This window comes from Siniperca chuatsi, linkage group LG3 (assembly GCF_020085105.1).
Source record: "Siniperca chuatsi isolate FFG_IHB_CAS linkage group LG3, ASM2008510v1, whole genome shotgun sequence".
Lineage (NCBI taxonomy): Eukaryota > Metazoa > Chordata > Actinopteri > Centrarchiformes > Sinipercidae > Siniperca > Siniperca chuatsi.
Genome location: NC_058044.1, coordinates 29,962,137 through 29,988,386, shown reverse-complemented (window position 1 = coordinate 29,988,386; position 26,250 = coordinate 29,962,137). Strand labels below are relative to the sequence as shown.

The 26,250-nt window shown below is 41.7% G+C and overlaps 1 protein-coding gene across 2 annotated transcripts in view; it reads left to right on the top strand.

The window, feature by feature from the left end:
* neurl1aa (neuralized E3 ubiquitin protein ligase 1Aa) overlaps positions 1 to 25,738 on the top strand; it is an 89,161-nt gene extending 63,423 nt beyond the window's left edge. For both annotated transcript variants that reach the window (XM_044191255.1, XM_044191256.1), the window contains exons 4-6: positions 8,525 to 9,253; positions 21,346 to 21,495; positions 22,427 to 25,738. In XM_044191255.1, the coding sequence (XP_044047190.1) occupies positions 8,525 to 9,253; positions 21,346 to 21,495; positions 22,427 to 22,668 (1,121 nt within the window). In that variant the 3' untranslated portion in view covers positions 22,669 to 25,738. The remainder of the gene's footprint in view (positions 1 to 8,524; positions 9,254 to 21,345; positions 21,496 to 22,426) is intronic.
* Positions 25,739 to 26,250: the final 512 nt, after the last annotated feature.

Here is a 26,250-nt window from a genome sequence, read left to right as displayed (position 1 = left end):
CTTTCACAACATGTCAGTGTTGGTAAGGCTAAAGTCTTGGTGCAAGGTAAGATAGAAATGGGTTGAGAGAACAGGAGAGTGTGTGAGTGACAAGAAATAATAAAGAGAAGTGGATTAGCACAACCTACATCAATGGTATAATTTGGTTTGCTTTTCCCTTCCCACGACAGTTGGAAATGTTTTCTTTCGCCCATGGTACACAGAGACTAATTACCATAAAAAAGAAACTTACTGAATATGTAATGACAATGAGTAGAACTTAGCAAGGGATGAGATGAAACAAATTTTAAACCCAACACTAATTATGAAAGTCCAAAAGTGTTCAGAGAAACAAACACTCTCAATTAACTCAATTCTAGAGTTGTATAATTAAAAAATATAGTAGGTTTTAATTATTATCGGGGTACAATACAAAGAAGATTTTAAAAATGAAATAACTCAAAACTTCTTAAATACTTCTGTTTTTGCACTTTTGGTAACTGACTGTGCTCTGGCTCCACTCTTAGGACTCCACTAACATGTCAAGTCATCTAGAATGACAGAAGTCTGTTAGGAACGTTTGTTGTGTTATCCAGCTCAGAGAGAGAGACCAGGGTTCCCATACTTCCGAAACCGATTACTTTCAGTGAAATGATCGTTTGATTATTGCGCGCACTTGACTGGCACTGGTGTTTGGCTTGGCAGGACTCAGCCTCCCAGTTAATAGCAGCACTTACAAATCCTGATGCTGCACACAGACCCTCCAACAAAAATACACAAAGCAACAAAGATGGTGTTAATCTGACTATTTTGTACTCATTTAGGAAATGTAGTTGGTGTAGTGTTGTAAAGACCTCTAGACATCAAGCAAAGCAAATTTAGCAACGTTCTGTTTCTTGGCTAAGTGTGCTACATGTAATTTATGATGGTTGTTGGTCAAAGAGCTCAAAAGCCTAAGACAAATAAACTGGATTTGTATGATTTGGCATTCAGAATCAGTTTTAAATTACAGTGCCTTGGCTGGATGTCCTCTTCAAAGAGACAGATCAGAAGACATTAGTAAAATAATTCCATTTCGAACTTTATCAGCAGTGAGAAATCTAACACATAACTTTTAATGGGGGTAAACTAGAGGTAACTCACCAAGATTTATGTGGAGTTTCCTGTTTTTCCTCAACTCTGTGTGTCTTTCCTGTGCTCAGAAGAAGTTATTTTACCCAGAGCTCAAAGCATGATGTTCAGTGAAGATCCTCTGAAACCTCTAGCCGTCGAATACTGCTCGCCCCCTGAAGCAGCGCCAGGGGAATCAACACCATCTTTACTGTTCCCTGCTAATACGCTTTTAGACTGAGACAGAATCACAAGAGGAGTCAGGGTTTATGAATGTTCCTTTATGACAGAGTTCAAGTAAGTGGATGACAGTCAGCATACCTGATCAGAGATACGATTAAAAAAACAACGCAGCCATGTTAGTCATGTGCTGTGATTATTCTAGTTTATCACAACTTGGGTCATATTTTCTTAGTTTTGGCCATCATTCCTATTGGTAATAATATTGTACTCACCAAGTGCAGTACTCAGATCTGGGAACAGTGCAACATCAATAAAGAGAAGTCTGATGGAGCAAGAAACAGGCAGACGACCATACAGGTTTTAAACAAACCCTGAGGTTATAGTCTAACTTATTTGGAAAAGAAAACGAGGCTGGATGGTAAAATTATTACTTAAACTGTCCGTTCCGTAAACAGTTTACAGGCCGAGTCCCTGGTTCACCTTTGACTTCCTGCTAATTACGGACATTTCGGTTGCACTCAACATAAAGATATTTAGATTACAGCTGCAGAGATTAGTCGATTGACAGAAAATGAATCGGCAACTGTTTTGATAATCAATGAATAATTTGTCAAGCAAAACATTCTCTGGCTCCAGCTTTATACTGTCAGACAAAATAAGCAAATGAAAGACATTGCCGTGGCCTCTGAGAAATTGTAAATGCCATTTATTCACTATTTCTAACATTTCAAAATGAATTAATCAAGAAAATAATCATCAGATGAATCGATAATAATAAAAATTAATAAAAATAATTGTTAGTTGCTAATCTAGATAATGTGTCTAAACTCTTTGTGATTGTCTGATCACTTGGGTTTCTTGCATCGTTACCAAATCTCAGCAATTACATAGGAGAGCATGATGCTGTTATTACTGATAGACATGATTGGCAACGATATGAAAAAGGAAACCCAAGCTGGAATAATAGTAGAAATTGTCATTTAAAGTAATATTAATTAAACTTTTTGTTGGTATCTTGGGGGCAGCACAACAAGCTGTAAATACAACATTGAAATATTCTAACCTTATAAAGCTGATATGGTGAAAACATTGAGCTGAAAGATGCTAAAATGCTCAGTAGAGCTAAGGGGAACTGCAGAGCTGGGTGATAATTCTCTGTGTGTTCATATTACGCAGTCACTTCAACCATTGTTAATACTGTATACAAAATGAATGAGTGCAGCTTTAAGAGTTTAACCAGTTTTCTATAAATATCAATGATAGCAAAGGGGCTGGCGTGCATGTGTTGAGAGTGTCGGTCTTCTCCCAGTAATAAATAATTAGCCTAATACCAGCCTTCCTCCATGCATGAGCACAGGAATAAAACAGGGAAGCTTTAATATAACAACCTTATGATGGAGGTTATTAACGCTGAGGTCCTGGCATGCTGATTGGCAGAGAAGGGGCGGAACATGCTGAATTCTGCCGATGACCTAAGGGACAGGGCTTTTGTGACTTACCGGGCGTTTTGCCCGGCTCTTTGTTATGGCCATGTGTCGCTGTGGGAGCCTGCTGCTCTTTCCAAAGCCGCACAGCCCGATCAGGGAGTGGGGATTGGGCCAACGCCAGGGAATAAAGAACATCCTAAACATCTAGCACAAAGACCCCTCTGACTCCATCTCTCTTTTCAACCCCCCCATCTCTCTTAGCTGCTTTATATCTCGGTCTATCACTCGCTTGGCCAGTCAGTTTGCGTTTCTTAATCCCCGGGTCAGTCACTGAGCTATATGCTGCCTCTTTCTTCCTCAAAGACCCTGGGTTGTCTCCCTGACTCTGTGCTTTACCCGTTCATAGCAAAATCTCCCTGGATATCCATCTCTACCTTCTGCCTTCTTAGCTGATCCCAGCTGAACAGCTCTCTTCTCATGTCCTCTTGTCTCCTCTTTTCTCTCCATCTTTCTTCTCCTCTCTTCTCCGCTCCCTTTCAAATTGAACTGTGTTTTCATTTTCTCTTCTTCCAGCTCTCTCCTTACCTTTACCGACATCAGATGAAACCCTCCAGAGACTATGGATCAAGATAAGCCTTGTGAGATTGTGTGCATGAGATAGAGTAAATCCGCCCCCCACACACACACACACACACCCCTCCCCCTTCTCCAACACTGGCTCAAACCCTTGGCACATTCTGTCTGCAAAGGCTAGCAAAGCCGCTAAGCCAGCCTCTGCCTCTATCCACCTCCCCATGCACAGCATTAGCTAACCTGCTTTGCGGCTATTCCCTAATCAAAAACATTTACAGTGTGAGCCAATGCCTGTGCGGGCCAAAATAGACATGCTGCCATTCTCCCTCCCATAACCTGCCACCCTTGTCCATGTATTTGCGATGGATTAGCCCGACAGGTGCTTAATTATTCTAATCAAAAAATGCTCCAAGGAAGAACTGGGAAAAAAGGCAAGCAACATGGGTTTCAATTTTTACAAATTTCAATGAGCTAACCCATAACTCTCACACTCCCCTAGATGAATTAATTAATGGTTCAGCCCAACAGGTGCTACTTTTGATTTGAAATTCAATCAAAAGTGAAGAATCAGGTGATGAGTCCCCCCTTTCCCCAACCCCTCCAGGCTCACAGTGTCAGCAGCTGCATCTTCCATGGCCCCATTACAACGTCTTCCTACATGAGAGAGAAGTGAACACACACACTGTTTAATGCTGCTTTCAAAGTGCTAAATTCTGGCCTCGGCCAATGGGAAAGAGCATCTGTGAGTGGTGGATTTGAAAGGGACCAATAGGACAAAGGGATTGTATCAGCTAAAAACGCAGGTGCACCATGATTATCGGGCAGCAGCTGGTGAGGTCACAAATGGACACGGATACACACACGTTGAGTGCACAAACACACGCACACAAGCTTTTTCAAATGCATGGTAAATATTCTACAGTCCCTTCATTCCTCTCTCTGTCCTCCGAGCTAACAACAAGCTTTAGGAGCACATAAAGTACAGAGGTGCCTCCGTCTCACCAGCCTTTGATGAATAAAGAAGCAAAAAGAAGAATACATGGCACACAAGCCAATATGGGTTTGAAATGACTACTCTTTGAAAAGTGAGAGGAAGAGGAAAGGGGAGCGGATATAAAAAGGAACATAAACCCTCTGAGAAGCTTTTTGAAAATAGCTGATAAAAGACTATATTTTTTAGAGGAATCAATTTATCGTGTGTATGAGTTTGTGTTCACACATTCTACATTTGAGTTAGAGTCAGAGTGACACACACACACAGAGTGAGATGATTTGCGGCTCTTTGAAAGCCTCCGCAGACTCCTTTCAACATAAATCCAGCATTGTCACAGGCAGCCATCCCTCCCTTCCTGGATTTACCTCCACTCTCTGTTCTCTCTCCCATCCGCTGTTATCCCCCGAGACATGTCATCATCCTCTCTGCAGCTCCAGTCCTCCCGCATGTCCTAGAGGTCTTGCAACAAAGTCTCTCCCATCGTAATCCAATTTAGGGTGTGGTGATGGGCAGCAGAGAAATGGCCAGCTCTGGCAGACACAAACACACACAATTTCATTTGGTGATGTCATTCAAATACCCCTATAACTCGGCGTGAGTGGGACGCCGACTGCTCAGCATCACAATCAGTTTGTGGTTGAGCATTTAGCATGCCTCCTTCTCACTCTATGGCCAAATGAGAGGCCTTCCCTAATCATCAGAGAGCAGAACTTGAGGCTTGAGCCACATTAAGGTTTCTATACTTCATTAAAGGCCTCCCTTCAGCAAATGGCTCTCTGGCATAAAATCGGGAAATGGACTACATGGCAGATTGAGCTGTTCAATTACAACTTAACAGCCATACGTTGTCAGGCTCTGTTCATTTCCACAGCCTGTCTAAGTTCTGGCAAGGGTTTTCATGGAGGCTGAGAGTCCATCAGGGGGAAGTGATAGCAGAGGAAGTAGTAGATGAAAATTCGAGCTGGCATGCTAGTCATCTTCAGCTAGCCTCGGGGACTCACAGTTAACTGCTGCACACTTCTGAGCAAAGAGGTGTTTAATGGTTGATTAGCAGTGTCTGGGAGCTGCCCTGTGCACCAAAGGCACTGTCCTCTCCATTTTATGCCTCTGAAAAATCAATTAGCACAATTACAAGGCCTTGGTTCCATTAAACATTAATCACAAGGCGTCGTGCTCTGGGTTAGCAGCTAACATTAATTGATGGCTGACATGACTTTGAGGGAGCGGCAATACCATCTCAGCTTCACAGTGTACAAGGACTCATCAGACAGCATTTCAGTGTTGATGCAGAAAATCAGACACATCAGTTTCAGTTTAACACATTCGCAGCATGATGCTTAATGACAGCCGCTGTCTTTGTAGATGACTATGGTCTACTTCTAGGTTAACTTCAGACATGTGGATTTAGTTAAGATGTGGAGTTGGATCTTGGATCCTGGAATGATTGTCTGTAGGGCTGGGTATTTAAACTGAATACTTCTTTGGCATCGATCGAAATGTGTCCGTAGCACCAAGTATCGAAAACTGTCAAAATGAGTTGTGAAGTCAGAGGAGCCGTCAACTATTTTTTCGCACTCCCATTTCAAATTTTTCTTTCAGTAATCAATGTTCTTTGGCATAGAAATACAGGAATCTCCAAAATTATGTAATGGTACTATAGGTTTATGTTATGACTACCAGTTTGGCTCTAAATACTAAAATACCCATAAGCCTTGGTCGCTGTTGCTACAAAGAAGAAGCCAGTTCGAGGCATTAATCAGAGCTGGAGCAAATTCAAAATGCCTTTGGGGACCGTGCCACAGTTGCCGAATTCATCCAAAAGTGTTAGAGAATCCAAATGTGAACTGATTTAAGCTGCAGACTGTGTTATCAGGTTTCTAAAAAGTGTAATCTTTAGCGGCACATGTAACAGAGTTTTAAGCTCAATGATTGGATGTTGTGCTGAAATGCATCATGGGAGTCATAGTTTACATCTCTCTTTTCAAACTTGTACCTTTGACACATGCATTCATGTGACCCAGAATCTGAAAGTAAAGCAGCATATTGCATTATCGTGTTAATCAAGTGTACCCTGTAGCTTCTGTTCGCCATTAGCAGCACTCCCTACTGAATTTGAACCTTGGTGATTGGTTGTTTCTTACCGAAATGCATCTGAGTCGTAGTTCACTATTCTCATATGTTTTTATGTACACAGGCTTGTAAGCTTTGACATTTTAATCAAAGAACCAGATATTTTCTGGTGCAGTTGCTCATCTTTTATTGTATTTTGGTTTTATTTTATGTCCATCCACTTGCTCCAACTGCCAGTTACCTATAATAGTCTATGCAGAAAATGAATGGGACCTTTACTTCTGAAACCCTGGACACCTGAAATAACTCCTTCTACTTCCCATCTCTATAGCGAAAGCTGGCCTGGATGTCGGGTCATTTGTAGGCTTTTTCCTTACACATGTGCTGGCTTGGCTTGACTCGGTTTGACTCGGCGCGTCAGCCCAGCACGGCAGGGATTTGCATCTCCATTACAACAGGGCTACCGGCTTGAAGGAGTGTCTTTAACTGATCATGCACTTGTCTTGAGTCAATAACGTCTGATCCATGGCTGTGACTAGTGGTCAAAGGAGCGGCTGTAAAACATAATTTCCTATAAATTCTTAACAATAAAAGTCCCTCGTTATTTTTGCTGCAAGTGTTTTCCCATCACACAGCATGGCAAAAAAAAATTAAAACTAAAGCAGATATCTGAGTACAAACATGGGCGCAGGAGAGAAACTAAAAGAGAAACGAAACTTCAAACCACAGAGATTCAATTAGATACAAATACATACATTCTGCTGACTCTGTCAACCCAACAGTACCATATTTAACTGCTTCCCACATTATACGTGTGTGTTAATGTTTGCTGATAGTGGAATTAATAATTTCCTTGATGAGAGGCTAATCTCTCAGTGCACCGCTACACATTTTTTTCAATTTACCACTGCTGTAATTAATTAGCAACAAAATCAAGTTAAAACTATATTGAGGAACAAACTACAAATGTCAAACTGTTCCTGTTTCAGCCAGTATAATGTCTGCTTTCCTTAGGGTTGTCATGAATCTATCTTCTTTTGACTTGTTTCACTTTCAGCTGTGGGAGGGCATCATAAGAGGCTTGGCTGCTCTGTTTTCACTGCTACAGTTTACAGTTAGTGGTGGGCAGCCTGTCCCACAGCCCTGGTAATTGAGGCTAAGAGGTTTATCTGGAGTCAGGCTCTCAGGTCCTGGTCAGATAGAGAGGCCTGGAGCTGACCAGGACTGGAGAGACTCTCCAGAGACAGTCAGCGGCTGGTCTGTCTTTCATCCTCCATCCTCACCCCAGCCCCCCCTTTTTGTCTCAATTACTCTCCTCCACCTCTTGCTTTGACTGAGGAGGGTCGCTCAGTGTCTTCATAATCTCCTGTAGTGTGTGTGTGTGTGTAGGGGGGGGGGCACTCCCGCCCAAACTCATATTAACAGGGGTCTCTCTCAGGACACCAAGCTAATTTTACCCCTACCATCAGGTGGGTGGGGGGTGGGGTGTGGGGGGGGGCACATTTAGAGGTGTTATTTTGAGCAGTCGTCTCGAGGCGTAGGACGAGACTGTAAGCAACCTGGGGGCAGCTTATCAGAGGTGGAGGCATTTGTGTGCAAGTGACCACTACTCTTGCTGTTGGAGACATATATTGGCTGATATTTATGGCTTTCTGTAGAGTGATACTGTACTATGGATTGCAAGGAATGCAGCCAACACACACCCATGTTCTCACACAAACACGCACATACACATCCACGCATGTATTCAATTTAGTTTCAGGAAAGTAATTTGTTCTTTGCTAACTGACACCATGCAACATTTTCTTGTATAAAACTAGATGATTCAGCTCCGTGCGTATATAGGAGCAACTGACTTTCTTTCATTTCTTTATCTTTAAACACACTTCCTGACACTCTCATTTGCCGCAGCCTTGAGTAATTAGAACTACCCTACATTGCATAGAACTTGTGCAACTGAAATTAAATTGCTCTCTCCTTTTTATCAGTAGCTTGTTGTCAGACTAGCTGCAGATTCAGCCCTTCTTAGAACTGTATGCTCACAATTGGGATTCAGCTGACTGCAAACTTCATCGCTACAGGCGTCGGGCAAATTGCTAATCAAAGCAAAACACAGTCAGACCACTATTAACCGCTGTTCTCTCTCCGTTTCAATCCCACTTCCCTGTTCTCGCCCCTCTCTTTCCAGACACTGAGATTGTACCTCCCGACTGTCTGCGCCCACGCTCCTTCACCACAGTGCGCTCCTCCTCGCTGCGGCGTGAAGCCGACGACTCCCGCCTGTCCGTCAGCCTGTGTGACCTCAACCTGCAGCAGGAGGACGGACGCCCTGCCCACAGTCACTCCCACCGCCACACCCTCCACCTGGCCTCAGCCTCCTCCTCCTCCACCTGCCCCATACCCCAGAACTCCCTCAACTCCCAGCAGTCCTCTCTGCTGCCGTCGGCCCTGGAGAGCGACCTGCACTTCCATCAGCTGCGCGGCGCCCACATCAAGACGCTGGACGAGCAGACGGTGGCACGATCTGAGCACGCACGAGAGGAACACACTCTAGTTTTCACCAACCGGCCCTTGCACACTGGAGAGACTGTCTTCATCAAAGTCACCAAGTCCAGCCCGGCACGCTCAGGCTCATTATCCTACGGTGTGACGTCCTGTGACCCAGCGGTGCTGCGCCCCAGCGACTTGCCCTACAATCCAGAGGCTCTGGTGGACAGGAAGGAGTTTTGGGCAGTGTGTCGGGTGCCGACGCCTCTCCAAAGCAGTGACATCCTGGGCTTCTTGGTCAATCCGGAAGGGGAGGTCATCCTCAGCCACAACGGCACCAATGTGGGCATGCAGGTGTGTGTGGACAACTCCCGCCCACTCTGGATGTTCTTTGGTCTGCATGGGGCTGTGACTCAGCTGAGGATTCTCGGTAAGTAAGCACCGCATGAAGTCACATTAGGGGTAGTAGTATAAAAAGAAAGAGGACTTAAAGGGGTACTCAAGCGATTTAGTATTGCACTTCCATACAGTTGGGCATTTGTGAGAGACATGGTCGAAATCCATATAGGAGAGGCTGAGATATCCTGACTTTTACTCCCTAATATAGGCCCAAAAACGCTGGATCCTACATTTCCCATAATGCAACCAATAGCTTCTGTTCGCTAGACCCGCCCCACCTAGTATACACCTGCATGTTTTAAACTCCATGCCCCCAGTTTGTCAGGCTTTCTGTTAGAGCTAGACAGATAAATCGGCAAGGCTGATATATTGCCCAATATTAGCTTATTGCAGATATATCGTATCTGTGTATATGTCAGCGGGTGAGTGACAAGAAATGCCAAACTAGGTTTAAGGACATTTAGAAACAATGTCACTAGATAACACTAACAAGTTTATTTTTACTCAGTATGTATCTGGTCACAATTTTAAAAATAAAACTGATCTAAGGGATCCCTATTCAATTCAATTTTATTTATGTAGCGCCTATTCATAACAGAAGTTATCTCATTGCACTTTTCCTATAGAGCAGGTCTAGACCGTACTCTTTATAATATTATTTACAGAGACCCAACAAATCCTATCAAGATTATTTGTTTATGTTATGTGTTTATATTTAAAAAAATTACCGTTGGCCGATATGTTGTTATTGGATTTTAACTCCCAAATATTAATATCAGTATCGGCCTCAAAAATCCAGTACCGGTCAGGCTTTACTTTCTGTCACAGAAGACATCATTCAACTGTTCTCACGGTGGTAATCTTTCTGACAAGTAAATTGATAACTTACTTGCACTAGAGCTGTATTTGGAACGTCAGTAGCACTGCGTCAGTATGTCAGGTGGAACAGTCTCAAAAACTCATGACAACAAATGTCTGACACAGATTGAGTATACTGGAAAATAGTCCAAATAATCCACAGTGATAGGATGGACATAACAAGCAACTTAATATGAACATTTTATTTTGCAATTGTGGTATAGTTCACAAAAAATTTACATATTTAATGAAGTGTTAACATTATGTTATCTACCTCTTAAGTGGAGTAATGAGCACCCTTTGTTCTTTGACCGCATGCTCTATCTTGTGGATAATCCCACTTGAAAGAGTAATTTATGGTGGAAATAAGCATCCTTTTAGGCCAGTGATGTGTCCCGGGTCAGGAACTTACAGATCAGGATATTGATCTTTATTTGGCTGGGCAAACCGCTGGTGAAGCCTCCATGCTTAATCCACTTACTCCATGAGGGTTGAAATCTATTTGTGCAAAGTGTTGAATGCTCTGACAGTACGCCAATGGAGGCAAACCACGTCTCCCCATTTGGAAATTACAGCCACGGTCGTGACCAGCACCAAAAGGTCAAGAGTTAAGGAGAGCACTTTGTTACTTTGTTTGTCACAATATTTACAGCAGATGTCTCTAGACAGGAAGCATCTATACACATTCATAGGATTAGCGAGAAAAGTAGATGCTCTGTCACAACTCAGAAGATGAAAAACAGGAAGTGAGCAAACAGAGGTAGAGAGAGGCTGCAGGAGGGGAGGGCTGTGACCTGCACACAGCAGGGATGACAAGATGTCTCAGCAGGGTGGACACTTTGTCTGCCAGTGGTGGGGGACACCTGAGGTTTGTTTACCCTTTCTAAATGATGATCATGACAGGGGGAGTGGGAAAGGTGTGTGGCAGTTCTGGCTTCGCACTTCATTTCACCCTGCCAAGCATATTGCCTTCCCACGAGGTGCAGGCAGCTATGGGGCCCGGGGCACTCAAGAATATGAAAAGTGGAAGACAGCTTTGCAACAGGCTATCTTTATGAATGCCATTCTGAATGGCATTTGTTCCCACATCTGCCGAAGAAAGTTGGAGAAATCCTATTTAAACGACACCACCACACAAATTTACATGTGCTCTTAAAATCAGCATTTTTAACAGCAAGCTATTATTGTATATAATCACCCAGTGATGGCAAAGTGTTGACAGTTCAAAGGCAACATCTTTGTCAGCTGTATAGATTAAATTGGCACATGCAGCAGTGGATGCTCTCTTCTATTAATGCAGCTCTTAAGAGGCAAAACAGCCAAAACAGCACCAGCCTTTCAAAGATGTCACAAGTGTTTGTCTGTGGAGGAAGAGGCGTCTATAAATACGTCCTGCTTTTCTTCAGTGACAGCAGCGGAAAGGGAAGCAGAGGTTAGAGGGGAACAACCTTAGCTCTAACTAGACATGCAAGAGAGAGACTGAAGATAAGGCTTAAACCTTTCACTCATCAAAAGCCGTGAACTATAATGTTACAGGATTTTAAACTTGGCTCTTTGCATGTTATACAAGGGGATTTACTATGTTCACTATGGGCTGTCCTCTCTTAGCTTGACCCACTTAACATCAAGCCACAGCAAAGTTGCCATGACAGCCATGTCAATACAAATCACAGTGAGCTTCAATATACAGTAGCTTTGATATGCAGAGGGAGAATATCCGTGATCAATTCAGCAAATATCAGAAATTCAGCTTTTATGGACTTTGTGTTTCAGTCTCCTCTTACCTTAAAAAAAACAAACCTTACCTTCTTTTGTATTGCAAAAAAGCAAAATGTCTTGATGGTACAGTAAGCACTTTTGCTAGATGCTGTGTTATCAAACCAAGAGAAACACCAAGAGAAAACACTTTACTGTTAAATTAAATTTTGACTTGGCAACTGTGCATGACAGACCACCTGGTTTTTCTATGTGCATTTCTAACAATCATTTACTGAAACCAGAGAGCCTTGGCAACACAACGAAACAGGAATAGCAGAACAATGAAACCGGTCCAAGGCACATCTCCTTATCAGAGCAGATCTTGGAATTCCCACTGAAGTGTGAATCATCTTTACTTTCCAGCTGCTTTGAATTAGGAAGCATCTCTTATCTCGCTCTTGCAATTCTTGATCTATTGCTTTGTGTTGACTGAAGAGCAATTTAGGTTTCAGTAAAGCTGAATTCGAGCCATGCCGTCTACTTCAAGTGAGGGATGTTAAACTTGAAAGCTTGGCTCTCCCACTGGGCTCCTGCTTTTCAGCATGGCACGATAGATACGATAGGATATACTTTAATGTCCCTGTAGGGACATTTGTCTTGGACTCAAACGCTGCACACATATACTGTAGCTAGCTGCCTCCATAGTAGTAATAATAAAAAAACAATATATAAACTAAGCAGCAAATACTGTAGCAAATCACAACCACAAATAACACATATTACTGCACAAGCAGTGATAAGAACACCATGAAGCTATTGCACAACCCCTGCAGCCTCGAGCAACATTATTTAAAATTGAGGTAGTCACAAATGAGTTATAAAATGGTTGAGTTTACATTGGGGTACTCTATGTCATCTGCCAGAGGGTACGAGCTCATACTCGGCGTGGAGAATATGAGATGGGTCAGACAGTATTCTCTGTGCTCGCCTGAGAACAGACTGCTCATATATTGGAGGGACTGGAGGGACTGGTGTTCATCCCTCCCCATAACCTTCATGGCAGTCTGTACCAGACGAGCAAGTTAAAATTTTAACTGTGCTGTGAGATTGCCAAACTATGCTGACATCCCATACCTGAATATGCTCTCTAATACAGCCTGGTAGAATAAAAACATAATCCTCTGATCCACCCCATACACCCCGAGTCGGCGTAAAAAGTATAATCTCTGCTGTAAACGAGAACACAAACTTTCAGCATGGGCCTTCCAGCTAAAGGTATTGTCCAAGTGAACGCCAAGGTACTTGTAGGAGCAGACCTGATTGATTGGTTCATCGTGTATGACCACTGGACTATGATCTCCTGCTGACCTAGGGCCCAGAACCAACTCTTCAGTTTTTCTCATATTTAAAATGAGATGGTTGGCATAACAGCACTGCACAAAACTCTGTATTTCAGTGAAATAGGCTGAAGAACTTGTGTCCTTGTGCATGTTGGCTGAGGATAGCAGTGTCATCTGAAAATGTAAAAATCTGGTTCCTAGGGTGGTTGTTCGTGCACTCCTTTGTGTATAATGTAAAAATGAGCTGACACAACCCTGTGGGGCACCTGTGCTGATTGGCCTGGATTCTGAAAGGGTATTGTTGACCCTGATGTGCTGGATTCGACTGGTCAAAAAGGAAAAATACCACTTAATTATAAAAGGATTGACATTCATCTGTTTCAGTTTCGGGATTAGCAGATGGGGCTGAAGCGTATTAAAAGCAGAGCTAAAATCAACAAATAGCAGGTGTGCATAGGCCTTGTGGTCTTCCAAGTGCTTAATAGTCAAATGGGTGACACTGTTGATGGCATCATCCTGCCCTTGCCTGTAAGCAAATTGGAATGGATCTAGTAAATAATTGACCTCTACCTTGAGTACATACACCATGTATTTTTCAAATGATGACTAGCGCAGTCATCACAGAGTTCTCTCGCTTCAAACAAAGCATGAAGTAATGGACCTTACTAATAGGAACAGGCATCAGGATACATCAGGATAGCTCAGGTCAGCCAAGAGTGCTTGGACAGGGTAATGATGGTGGATGAAATTGATACTGGATTAGTTCAATCAGTAGTGATTGCAGTGGAAGTAATACTTATTTCATCATTTTAAATTAAAATGTCTGTCTTTCTGTTTTAAATCTGTTTGAAGAAAAGTATTCTGTACAATATACATACTTCAATAGGCCTTGTTCAGACTGCCAGCCCAAATAGTTTTTTTGACATATCCAGATTGTATCCAGATTGATTTTAGAAAGTCTGGACAGCAAAAAAACGCATGATATCAGATCCAAGCCATGTTTGGAGGTGGTTTGAAATGCGATTCCAATCCAATTTTTACAGATGCGTCTCAGTCCGACCGCTCTAGCCGCTCAAATTAGATTTCAAAGTGTCTTTTGCGTCACTCACAACGCGACATAATGATGACAAGTGCATCAGAGCGGCTGAGCAGAATCCATGCTGCTGGGCTGCCCCGGTAGATCACCTGGTAGAGGGAATGCCCCATGTACCAAGGCTGACACCGGGGAAACACAGGAGGCTGAAGCGCCGCAAAGCACCATGCTAGCTCATTTCTCCTGCGAGCAGTAGCCTGACTGTTCAGACCAGAAGTGCATTTCTCCACGCCGGTCAACAAGCAGAGCAGGGTTTTTGAACATTTTCAGTCCTGCATTGTTTAAAATCTGTTTGCTAGCTTGTAGTCTTCTACTTCACTGTCTTTGTTGGTGCATTGCTTTGCTTCTTTGTGCATTACTCCCACCGGCTGTCGACCAGTGGAATAGATTGAAACTGGTGGCTGGAATGTTTATCATGTTGACCGCATGCTCTGGCACATGCAAGTGTCTCTTTGCAGTACTTGTGCTAATATTATCATAGTAACATTAGCATATATGTTAAAGATCCAGTGTGTAACGTTTAGGAGGAGCTATTGGCAGAAATGGAATATAATATTCATAAGTTAGTTAGTTAGTTTTTTATTAGTGTAAAATCACCTGAAAATAACAATCATTGTGTTTTCATTACCTTTGGTATAAGCCATTTTTATCTACAGAGGGAGCGGGTCCCCTTCCATGGAGTTTGCCATGTTGCACCGCCATGTTTCTACAGTAGCCCAGAACGGACAAACCAAACACTGGCTCTAGATAAGGCCGTTCGCGTTTTTTGCGAGTTTCGTGGTCACCGTAGTTTCTCCTACACGCTTGGAAGGGGAGGGTGATGTGAGCGGTATTCAAATGGTTGAAAACTGCAATTTCACCACTAGATGCCACTAAATCCTGCACACTGGACCTTTAACTATTGGATGTTAACATGCTGACCTTTAGCTGTTGTTCACATTCTAGCATGTTAGTGTAACTAATATTAGCATGCTATGTTAGCATTAATCTCAATGTACAGGTGAAGCAGACAGAAAATTGGTCATTAGTTTATTATCCCAAACTACGTGGACAATTATAATTTTGACCAGTCAGTCTCCTCTTTAGCTTCAGTTGATTTGGGGTCATTAGTTCGTGGTCATGAACTGGACAATTATAATTTTGACATGTTGGTGGCACTAGCCACCATCCTTTGGGCAATAATGAATGTGGGTAAAAAAAATAAAATAAAAAATTCACAGCAATCCATGCAATAGTTATAGAGATACTGTATACGGTGGTATTTCACTCTAAACCAAAAGTGTTGGTCTGACCAAATGACCAGCTGCCATCCCTAGAGCCACACATCGGTAGCATGGTCAAAACACACCATATAAGTGGGTGGATTAGTCTGATATAAATAAAAACTGACTGAATCTGTGTTTTCGCTCTCCATGCCAAGACATGTCACCTACAGTTTTACCCACAGGGATACACCAACTCATAGATTGCATTCACCACAGTATTTTCCTCTGTTACTCAGATCAGGTCTTTTTTCTCTCAGCCTGATCTCGAGAAGGTCATTTATTTCTTCTCGGTTAGATTATTGTAATTCACTGAATTCTGGTTTGCGCCAAAAAACCATCTTGCGCCTTCAGCTGGTACAAAACGCAGCTGCTCAGCTTTTAACAAGCACTACAAGACATGACCATATCAGACCTGTTGTAGCTTCTCTTCATTGGTTACCAGTTAGTTTTAGAATTGATTTTAAGATTTTACTGATCACCTTTAAAGCACTTCGTGGTTCAGCTCCTAGCTACATTGCTGAATTGCTACTCCCCTATGAGCCAGGCCGCAGCCTCAGATCCTCGGGCAGGGCTCTGCTGGCTGTTCCCGAGTCCCGGCTCAAGACTAAAGGTGACCAGGCTTTTGCAGTCAAGGCCCCTCAGCTCTGGAACTCCCTGCCGGAGGATCTGAGGCTTGCTGAATCAGTGATATCTTTCAAATCGCTTCTTAAAACGTATCTTTAAAAAAAAGCTTTTTATTAATTCTAGTACTCTGTTTTATTGCCAACATATCATATCTGTTTTATTATAGTAATTATCTTTATTGTTGGGGGTTTTATTTTATTTTGTTTTGTTTGATTTTATTTCATTGTATCACTATATTATTTTAATTGCCTGATTGTATTTGACTCAGTCCTGAAATGTTTTAACCCTGATACAACCAAGTAAAGCACTTTGTAACTTTCATTTTTAAAAGTACTGCATAAATAGTTTAAAGTTTATTATTATTATTATTATTGTCCATGTATCTCTTATTAGTGTATCAAAAAAGTTGAAAACAGGCCAGCTGACAGTTGAACTTTGAGAGAGAGATACTGAAGGGACCTTGTGCCTTGTGGCGTGGAAATAGGACACCCATCCAGTGACCCACTTCGTATGAATTATAGATTCCATTAAAATGCCAGCACGCTCATGCTCAAGTGAAATGTCTCACCACCCACATCCTCATACACTGCAGCTGCCACGCTTCTATCTCCTCCTCTTCTCAACTTCTGTCATCTTAGCTGGTGTCTTCTTCTCTTCACTTTGGGGGGATAGAAATGATGAGGAAAACCAAAAAATGTCAATCACCACACATGTACCTCTGCTGCAGTGTCTGACACACAAACATACATACTGACATTCACACAAAGCCTGTAAGTATACATATACACATGAACAGTACTATATAACGAGATCATATATTTATATGATCTAATATGTCGTTTTTTCCCCGTGAACTGTAATGTTGGAATGATGAGCTATGATTATTTTGTTGCATATTGGCTAAATCAGAGAGTTTCTTTCGCACTCCTGGAAAATGGTGGCAGCCCTTAAGAGACAGTCCATCTTTCACACCTCAGTTGTCGAATTTTGTTAATGACATTGCTGGTTTTATTATTTGTTAGTGCAGTGGTTTGTGAAGGGTTGGCATTTTATGCTGCTGCAGGCAAAGAATACAAATCAGGATGTAAGTCAGAATGAAAAACAAGTTACTCCTAATTATCATTTCAGAGGCATTTTCTTTAAAAGCAGATCCTTTTTTTGCAACCCTCTATCTGTCTAGGCATACTGCATGTATGCATACATGTATAAATGCGGCTTTACATATGTATGGAAGCACACACACTCTCCTCACTACAGCTGATAATGAGATAGACAACTCAGGGATGTAAGACTGTCTTCCCTCCAAAACAGCTCTTTTGTCTCTTAAGATAATATCTCTACCGCAGACAAAAAAAGAGACTATTAACATTTTATGCAGCAAGGTAAACCATGACCTTAAACTACTACCTTCTGAGCTGCTTTAATCTCATCTGATCTAAACACACAGAAGCTGAGCCTAAGTGCACATTTGTCCCGATAGTGCCTCAGAACAAGAGATTCTCTGCAATTAAATTAACGGCCACCCATTTTGAAACGGTTTGTGTTTGTGGATAACATTTCACCAAGGAAATGTTAATGTAAACTATTTGCAAGGGTCCTTTCCCTCTTCTTCTTTCTTTCTTTCTATTGCTTTTTCGGTCTATAAACCTGGAGATTTTCCATTTAACCAGTTCCCTCAGGTTGTGTTGCAAAAAGTGACCAAAATCTGCGACTCACACTAGCCTGAAGCCTGTCACGGGTGATCATTATACACACAAACACACGCTAAGCGCCCAACCCTCAGCCTCCACCATCCTCCTCTGCACCCCTCGGCCCCAGCCCCACCCACCTCCCTCATCACATACTCTGCATACCTCCCATGCTTTTAAGGAAGAGGCTCTCTCCACAGTGCTACTCGTATGTGCTAAAGATGGATGGATGGATGGATGGATGGATGGATGGATGGATGGAAGTAGATAGCAGCAGAGATGTGGCCACAGAGAGGCAGCCTGCCTCTCACAGCTGTTCACACAGGTCGGTTTAATCTAGTGGTGAACAGGCGGGATCAGGGCTAGGCACCACAGATCCAGCCTCAGCTGCCCGGGATGGGAGGTGCCCGCCTGCCAGGGGGATTAACAGGGAGAGATGGGCAGAGAGAGGGAGGGACGTGCAGAGAAAGAGGATTCAGTTCCACAGGGGAACCATTCATGCTACAGTGCTGCAGGGTGATCAGGCTCGAGTAATTCGATGAAAGGTGAAACATGATGAGTGCAGCAGCACTAGAGGGGGGGGGGGCACCTTAGACTGTATATATAGATGGACGACGCGTCTCCACTTCCTCCCACTATACAAAAATGAAGCCAAAATATCCGAGAGCTGCCATCTTGCGCTTTTGACGTCATTTGGAGGTCCCGCCCATTCACCCAGCCGACTCGCTCGCTCGCAGGGCTCAGCTGTTTAGACTAGACGATAGTGGTTGTTGGCTGAGGTTATTGATTGTTAATCAGTGCTGAGGTTAAATAAACGCTATTGTATCTTTTAAAGAGCACTTGCCTGTGATTATTGTGTGTACTTGTTGTGATAATAGCTGGTTGCGACGGTCAGTGCTTGGATTCACCCTTCACTCTCCAGTATTAATGTAAGATAGAACCTTAAATATCAACATTTTTAGGTGGTCAGCCACCTTTGAGACTGTTTTTCACGATTAGTTATTGGTCCCTGATCCCAGGGTGGTGCCCCGTAATTATTAATTCATATGAATAATTTTGATAACATTAATAATTGTATTAATATTCATAAATATCTTTGATATTTCTGCTAATAACCATACCTGCCCTAACCTGAATCCCAACAGTATGCTTATACTTGTGGCCTGTCTTATATCTATAAATAGACAATGGGTCACCTGGTAAAAATGTATTCACTTGCGGTGTTCCAGATGACTTGTTACATCATGCTACACACTGTACATACAGTAAAAATGATATACACAAACACACTTCGACAGGGTAACCCCCACTATGCAAACAAAAGAGATTGTTGACTAAACCCCCCTCAGAAATGTTGCATCACACAGCTCCTGACATAGAGTAACGAGCAGCAGTGACATGATGCCACACCAACTGTGACAAAAACACTGCTACTGTTTATGACCTGGCAGTTATGGGACAGTTTCTCTAAATTCCAATGACCCATTATTAGCTTGGCCCTAAAGTGAAATAGGCCTCTGTCTGTTAGCCCTGAGCATCAGTTGGATTGATCAGACTGCTGGTGCAGATGGCAACAGAGAGATGCAGTCGGGCAGACTGCTGGGACATTCATTCGTGGGGCTGTCATCATGATGTTACTGGTCAGTGTTGATGGTGACTCTGCCACACCAGATGACTCTGGTTTCACTTTTTTGTTCCTGTCAGCTGTCCAGGAGAACAGACACCATGAAATGTTCCCCAGTAAGATTCACCACAGTGGAGTGATGCTTTTTGAAAAAAAGCATCCTGAAATAGGATGGCTGAATATCTAATGTGCACACAGCAGCTGATTTCTGATGCAGTTGTTGGTGTGCTATTTTTTGACAGCAAGCTTCAGGGAAGGTAATTAAAGTAATCTGCCTTAACATTGGGAATCAGCAAAGCATTTGATGGGAATTCTTTGTTGATGATTACATGCTTGCTCTGCAATGCAACTATTTTGCCTCTTAATTTGTTGGCTATTTTTGTGTCTCTGCACTACCTGTGATGGTAAACTATTAAAGTTTTTTTAAATGACAGAGCATACCATAAGATTCGTGACATTAGACATGGCCTGTGGGAAACACTTATATAGATATAACACCACATTTTGCATATCTTTGCTGATAGTGCCCTTTTAAAATGTACATTTTAAAGCTGCATTCATTGTTTGTTTTTGTTGTTTTTTTTAAGATGAAAACACAACATTTGACAGATTATTGTCCTTTAAAGCTGCTATGTTAGCAAACAGTTGCCTTCCAACAGACACGGAGCAACATTTACATTGTTGTTGTGTTTCTGACCACCTGACAAATTTTAAGTCCAACACTCTACTTTCACTTCTTCCAATACTTTCAGCTCTGTTTTGGTCTCCCTCAGCTGCTGAGAGAAATATCTGGCAGTTTAGATGCTAAATGTTCCACTTCTCTTCACTACCTAGCCGCTAACTTTGTCTGCCCGTTGTTTAGTGCTAGGAAGGTAGTGTACACTGGGTTTATCAGAGCTTTTTCTCTGAAAACAACTGTTTGTTGTAGCTGGAAAACAATACTGACGAGAGCTAAATTTGTTTACAACCAAAACAATTAGCTAAAAGAGGATAAAAAACACCTTAGAACTGCAGAGTCTGGTAATAATTCTCTATGGGTTTGTCACTACAACTGCAACCCCTTTCACATCACTCAGTCATTTGATCCATTGTGAATATATAAAAATGTATTAGTGCAGCTTTAAAGTCACATGTTCAACTTGTTATCTTAATAACGTTGAATCCGGGCTGTCATGTTAGTCGTACGACAGCCTCTAACAGTCTGACCTGTCCTTCCTGGCATCACTGACATTTCAACATGTGTTCCTGAAACTTGTTCTTGGAATTCCCATTTGTTCCTCAACCATCATGTAAAGATAGAACGTGGAAAGAATGGAGGACACCTACTTTTATGAAATACACTTTCCCAAAAAGGAAAGGAAGAAAGAGTTCTTCTCTTCAGTGATTAATATGTGCGCACTTCTAAAATGACTGCTCTCACAAATTGGAGTGCTCTCTCTGTGCTCTCATGATGATAAACGTAACGCCTGGGTAGTGAAGAAAAAAGTTAATCCGGCAATAGTTCATTGTCTGTACTATTGTCAACCAAAGAAGAAACACAAGATAAAACAAAAAGATGGAGGGGGGGGGGATAGCCGTCCCATGGGAAGCTCTATTTGCTGTAATGTCTTGTGCCTTTATGTTGCTTTTGCCATTAAAAGTAATTTTTAATGTTTTACAAGAGAGCACTCCTTGGATGTTTTAAATCTTATTTGGTCTACAGTTTTCCAGACCTCACTTAGACCTTCTTTCCGTCTCTGTGCTATTTGCTTTTGTGCCCTTTACACCATATTTTACATCCTGTTATCCTAGTACCATGTCAGTCTGTCTGCATTCTAATGATCATTTAAGACTACAGTATCAGTCTCCTCTTGCAACTGGTTATTGTAATTTGAGTTCTGAATTAAGTTGAGTTCTGAAAACTAATTCCTTGCCTTTTATCTGCTCCAACTAGGTTCCACTCATCTCGGGGCTCCGCGGGCCACATCGAACCCCAGCTCACCCTCCTCCTCTCCGCATACCCCCAGCGCCCTGGGCAGTGGCAGCTCTGATCCTGTGCTGAACGGAGGCCTGTGCTCAGCCGCTTACTGCAGCTCAGCAGGGGGTAGGTACACCCAGATAGGGAGCTACTACCACAGAAGCAGAGAATCAATAACCCCACAGGGGACTGAGTGAAAGCCATTATGGGACAGTGAGCAGATGTCCTCTGCCAGTAGTTAGGAACAATGGCCATAGCTACATGGTCCCACCGCTGCTGCAGCTGCAGCTGGATGTAGGAAAATGTGCGGCACGTGTTGTTATGGCACATAGCACTGTTATGTAAATGAGCCCGACGCAATCTCTTTTTTTTTTTTTTAAGATAGTGCAAGACATAAACCTAGTTTTACTTCATTCATTGAACTTGATGTCGTTTTTATGTTAGCAAATGTCTTGCTGGGTGAAGGGAGGTATTTTGTATCTTAAATGTACTTAAAGTGTTCTGAAATGTACTGAAAATTATGTGGGATGGCTACATCACTTGCTACTGACTGGTTTTGGCTAGTAGCAAGTGACTAAGCTAACATGTCCAAAAAGTCGACATGCTGCAGTAGCGGTTGCTAAGAGCAGTTAACTCCTAGAAAGAAAGAAATATGTCAATTTAATAGTTGTTATTCTGTATGTTGACTCGCAAAAACCTGTACAGCTGCGTCAATCTCATCCACACTTGTGCCCCCTTTTTTGACAATTTTTCTGTTGTTATATTTAATGGATATCGTTAGGTAGCTAGCTAACTATGTAGGAAGATGTTGTCCTAATTACCTGCAAAGCTCTGATTGGTCAATTGTTTCTAAAATCAGAGAAAACCGCAGTCAACAAACGCAACATAAACCATATTTTGAATTGTTGGTTTCTCTACTTATTTAGTAAACTGATTTTTCTTTTAAACATACCATTTTACAGTAGCTGAGATAACCAAGATATCAAGTTTAAATTTATTTGGCTACTTTACTTTTCCCATCTTTCCTTATTTAACATTTTTTTCAATTTCACCACAGGAACAACCCAAAATTCACCAGTCAGCCTCCCCAAGTCACCTACGTTCCCATCAGGCCGTGGGCCTTGGTCCGACGAGTGCTCTATCTGTTATGAGAACATGGTGGACACGGTCATCTACGCCTGTGGACACATGTGTCTGTGCTACCCATGCGGCCTCAAACTCAAGAAGATGTCCAACGCCTGCTGTCCCATCTGCAGAAGGCAGATCAAAGACATTATCAAGACCTACCGGAGCACGTAAGTGGACGACAGCTAACGGACGGACGGCCTCCCTAAGAACGGAAAAATCCCAGAGTCAGGAAAATAAATGTCTAAGTTCAGGGAATATGAACTCTGGTACTTTAATTTGGTATATTCATACAATTAGTGTTGGTTGGTTCTTTCGCATGACCTTTTCCAAAGCCAGTACTGCTTCACTAGGGAGGTCTCTTTCACTTTAGCGTCGCTGTCACAGCCTCCCTGCAGAAACAGCACTTGAAGTGGCAGGGGGGGGTTCCACTGAGAACTTTTATTCTTGCTAAGTGTTCACTCTCTCCTGGGATCTTGGAAGACTTTGAAGGAGAGAGAAAAACTGAACCAATTCCAAAATTCTTCATCTGTTGAGCCACGTTGTAAGATTTAGGGAGTGGCACCCATTTGCACCGAAGCAAATGAGTCACTTTGGGGCCGAATGTCTCGATAATAGTTCTTTTAGAGGATGATTGAAGCTCTGAAATATGCTGTCAACCTGATGCATATTTCTGACTTGACCACTCAATAAGAACGAACACCCACAATAGGTAATCATCTCAGTATGTCACAACTTTTGTCTGTGTGTTACTGGGCATTAGAAAAGAGAAGGCAGCATAATGATGAGGTGATTTCTGTAATTATCGTGGTGATTATCAGTGAGTGATGTGCTTACAGATACAAGGCGGTGCTGAGTATATTAAGTAGGATTGTAACACCTCTTGTACTCATATAATTCAATGTACCTTCATGGTAGTTCTATTGCAAACGTCAGTGGTAGCTATATTGTTGTGCTAGCTAGCTGCTTGCTCTGCAGTGTGGTATGTTGCACTGAAATCAGCATTGTCCCCTCAGAAATGCCACTTTACTGGCAGAGAGGATAAAGACATTCATCAGTTCAAACAAACTAAAAGCCTGCATCCAGCAGACTCAGCAGCTCTGACTCTATGAAAGGAAACAGGAAGTGGAAAAAACAGTAATTTGGATTCTCCTCAGGGCCAGCAATCTTTTTTAAGAAGATGTGAACTATTTTCCCAAACTCTACCTACAACCATGCCTAATACACTGTGAGCGCTCATGACGAATTGACAGGTCCTCTAAAATAGCTCCCATAACAACACATAAAGTCAAAGGATTGTTGCCATGGTATCAGAAGCCAGCACGGATACAACACAGCCTCCTGCCTTAACCCACAGAAGGTTCATTTGTTACATGCGGATGTATCATATTCTGTGTTTTCTGCCGTTTTCAAAAACCCCTGAAAAATTACCAAATAATGCTGTTGTGTGCCACTGTCACAAAATGTTCACTCAGAGGAGAAAAAGCACACAAATTTAAAGTTATTTTTGTAATATAAATCCATGACATTTCCAATATTTAACTATTACAATGTTTAATAAACCTTGTGACAGGTCTTTCACCAGCAGCAAAGATCCTTTATAGGAATCAGTTTAGGGGCAGGGTTATAAAAAAAAAAAAAAGCTCATATTTTGGATATTTGTATGATTCCTTTCCCCTAATTTCATTTTAAATTATATGTCTTGATACATCACCCAGAAATTTCCCCTGTAAATACAATTCAAGAACTCAGCAGTAAGCCATAGCTTATTACAGGACATCACTCGAAGCTGAGAGGCTGTTTTTTAGAAATGACATTGTACTTCATTTTGTAGATGATCAACAAATGGGGCTCAAACCTATGCTGCTATGGTATTTGCCAGCTGTCCTCTCTGGGCAAATGCTGACGGTGATGTTTCACACATCCCTCCTCCCACATTACAGTTTGATTACGCTACAGTTTGAAGTGTTAATTCACATTTGAATGTTAACTTATGTATTTAGAGAGATAAACGATTTTTATCTGTGTGCTTGAATTGAGAAAAAAAAAAAAACAAAGAAAAAAGTTTTATCTGTTTTGTTTTTTGAAGTTTGCTTTGATTGATAATCATGATCCTAAGATTTGATTTCTTGTTTATCCAAAACCACGAGAATCTAAATTTATTCTTGTTTTTTAATAGTGAGAATATAGAGGGTTTCTTGTACCTTGCAGCAATAAGGGATATTGCAGTACACAATCAAAACCTCATTGCTATGGGGTGCAAGATGTAAACTCGGTTTTATTACAATCCCTGAATTTCAGGTGTTATCTTTTTGTAATTTATCTTCTTGTGTATAAGCCCATGTTAGGGACCCATTCTGTATTTATATCTCTCATCATTATATAGGCTGAAAGCCATCACTGTATAGTAATGATAAATGTCACTTTATAAAGCTACTGATTGTAATCTTGTAAATGTTTTGGCCAGCGTTGACTCAACCATGGCATGTTTTATTTTGTGCAGACACGCCGACCAAATCGAAAAAAATCTTTGATTTTTTTTTCTTATTATTTTTTAACACATTGTATAAATGCAATTCCCTTGGTGCGAAACCCTGTATTCAGTTTGGGCTTTTTTAACACTTACATCCATCGGTTTTGGATCACATTAATTGATCAAAACAACCTATAATTCATACAAAAAAAAAATAAATACAAATTTGGCTGTAATCTGTTATTTATTATTTTGTACACATATTTCATTGAAAAGATGTAATGCCATTTTAATTTTAAATTTTATTTTTGCATCCAAAATACTCCACAGGCTCCTTGAATGTTACTGATCCTGTAATGTATTATTTATTTGTCCATCGCTGATGTGTGGACTGTTTCCTCCAAACCTGCTTTGCTTGTGTGTTTGCTTTCTGATACGTTGACACTATACCGATATGACTGCTGTGTGTCCGGCCAGCGGCACAGCAGCACATTTAGAGATTCTTTCCGTAGATCTTTGTACTTTTTGTCACGCATGCGTAATCTGTTCACTCTGCGTGAACATCGGGACCAACAGTACACGAGCATCAGAGTGGAACGCTGTTAGTGTTCATGTAGACTGGAACCAGTTCTTAGAAATACTATATATATGGCCATTGTTGTCTGTATTTTCTTTCTTTTTCATTTGAAACAAGTGTGTGTTTGTGAGCTCTCTTCGGTGTGAGTCGGATGATTGTGGTTAATAAACTTTCCAGATGTGTTTGAGCAAAAATGGTTTGTTTCATAATTGGAATGACATTTACACACACATGATGGCACCAAATGTTCTTTCAGGAAAAGAGAATATAATACATTTTCTGGAATAAGACACAGCAGCGGCAGCGCAACAAGACACAACACTGACAATTATCACCTTATAAAGTTGTTATGGCAAACATGTAAGCAACAGTTGCTTATTGGTATCTTACTGTATAACAAGCTGTGATATATTTGATGACTTAAATTTTGTAAATATTGAGCCTTTAACGTAGTGCTAACATGCTAACATTGACATATTAGCACTATATAAGATGTTCTGGCAAAAATGTAACCAACCTGTCGCTGTTTACACATTCAAGAAACACTCAGGCAACATTAGCATTCATTTAAAGTTTTGTTTCTGGCCACCAGACATATGTACTAAGTCCAACATTCCCTCTGCTTTTAGCTCTGTTTTGGTCTCCACCAACTCCTGAGAAAAATAGCTGGCTCATTGGCTGCTAAATGCTCCACTACGTTCACTAT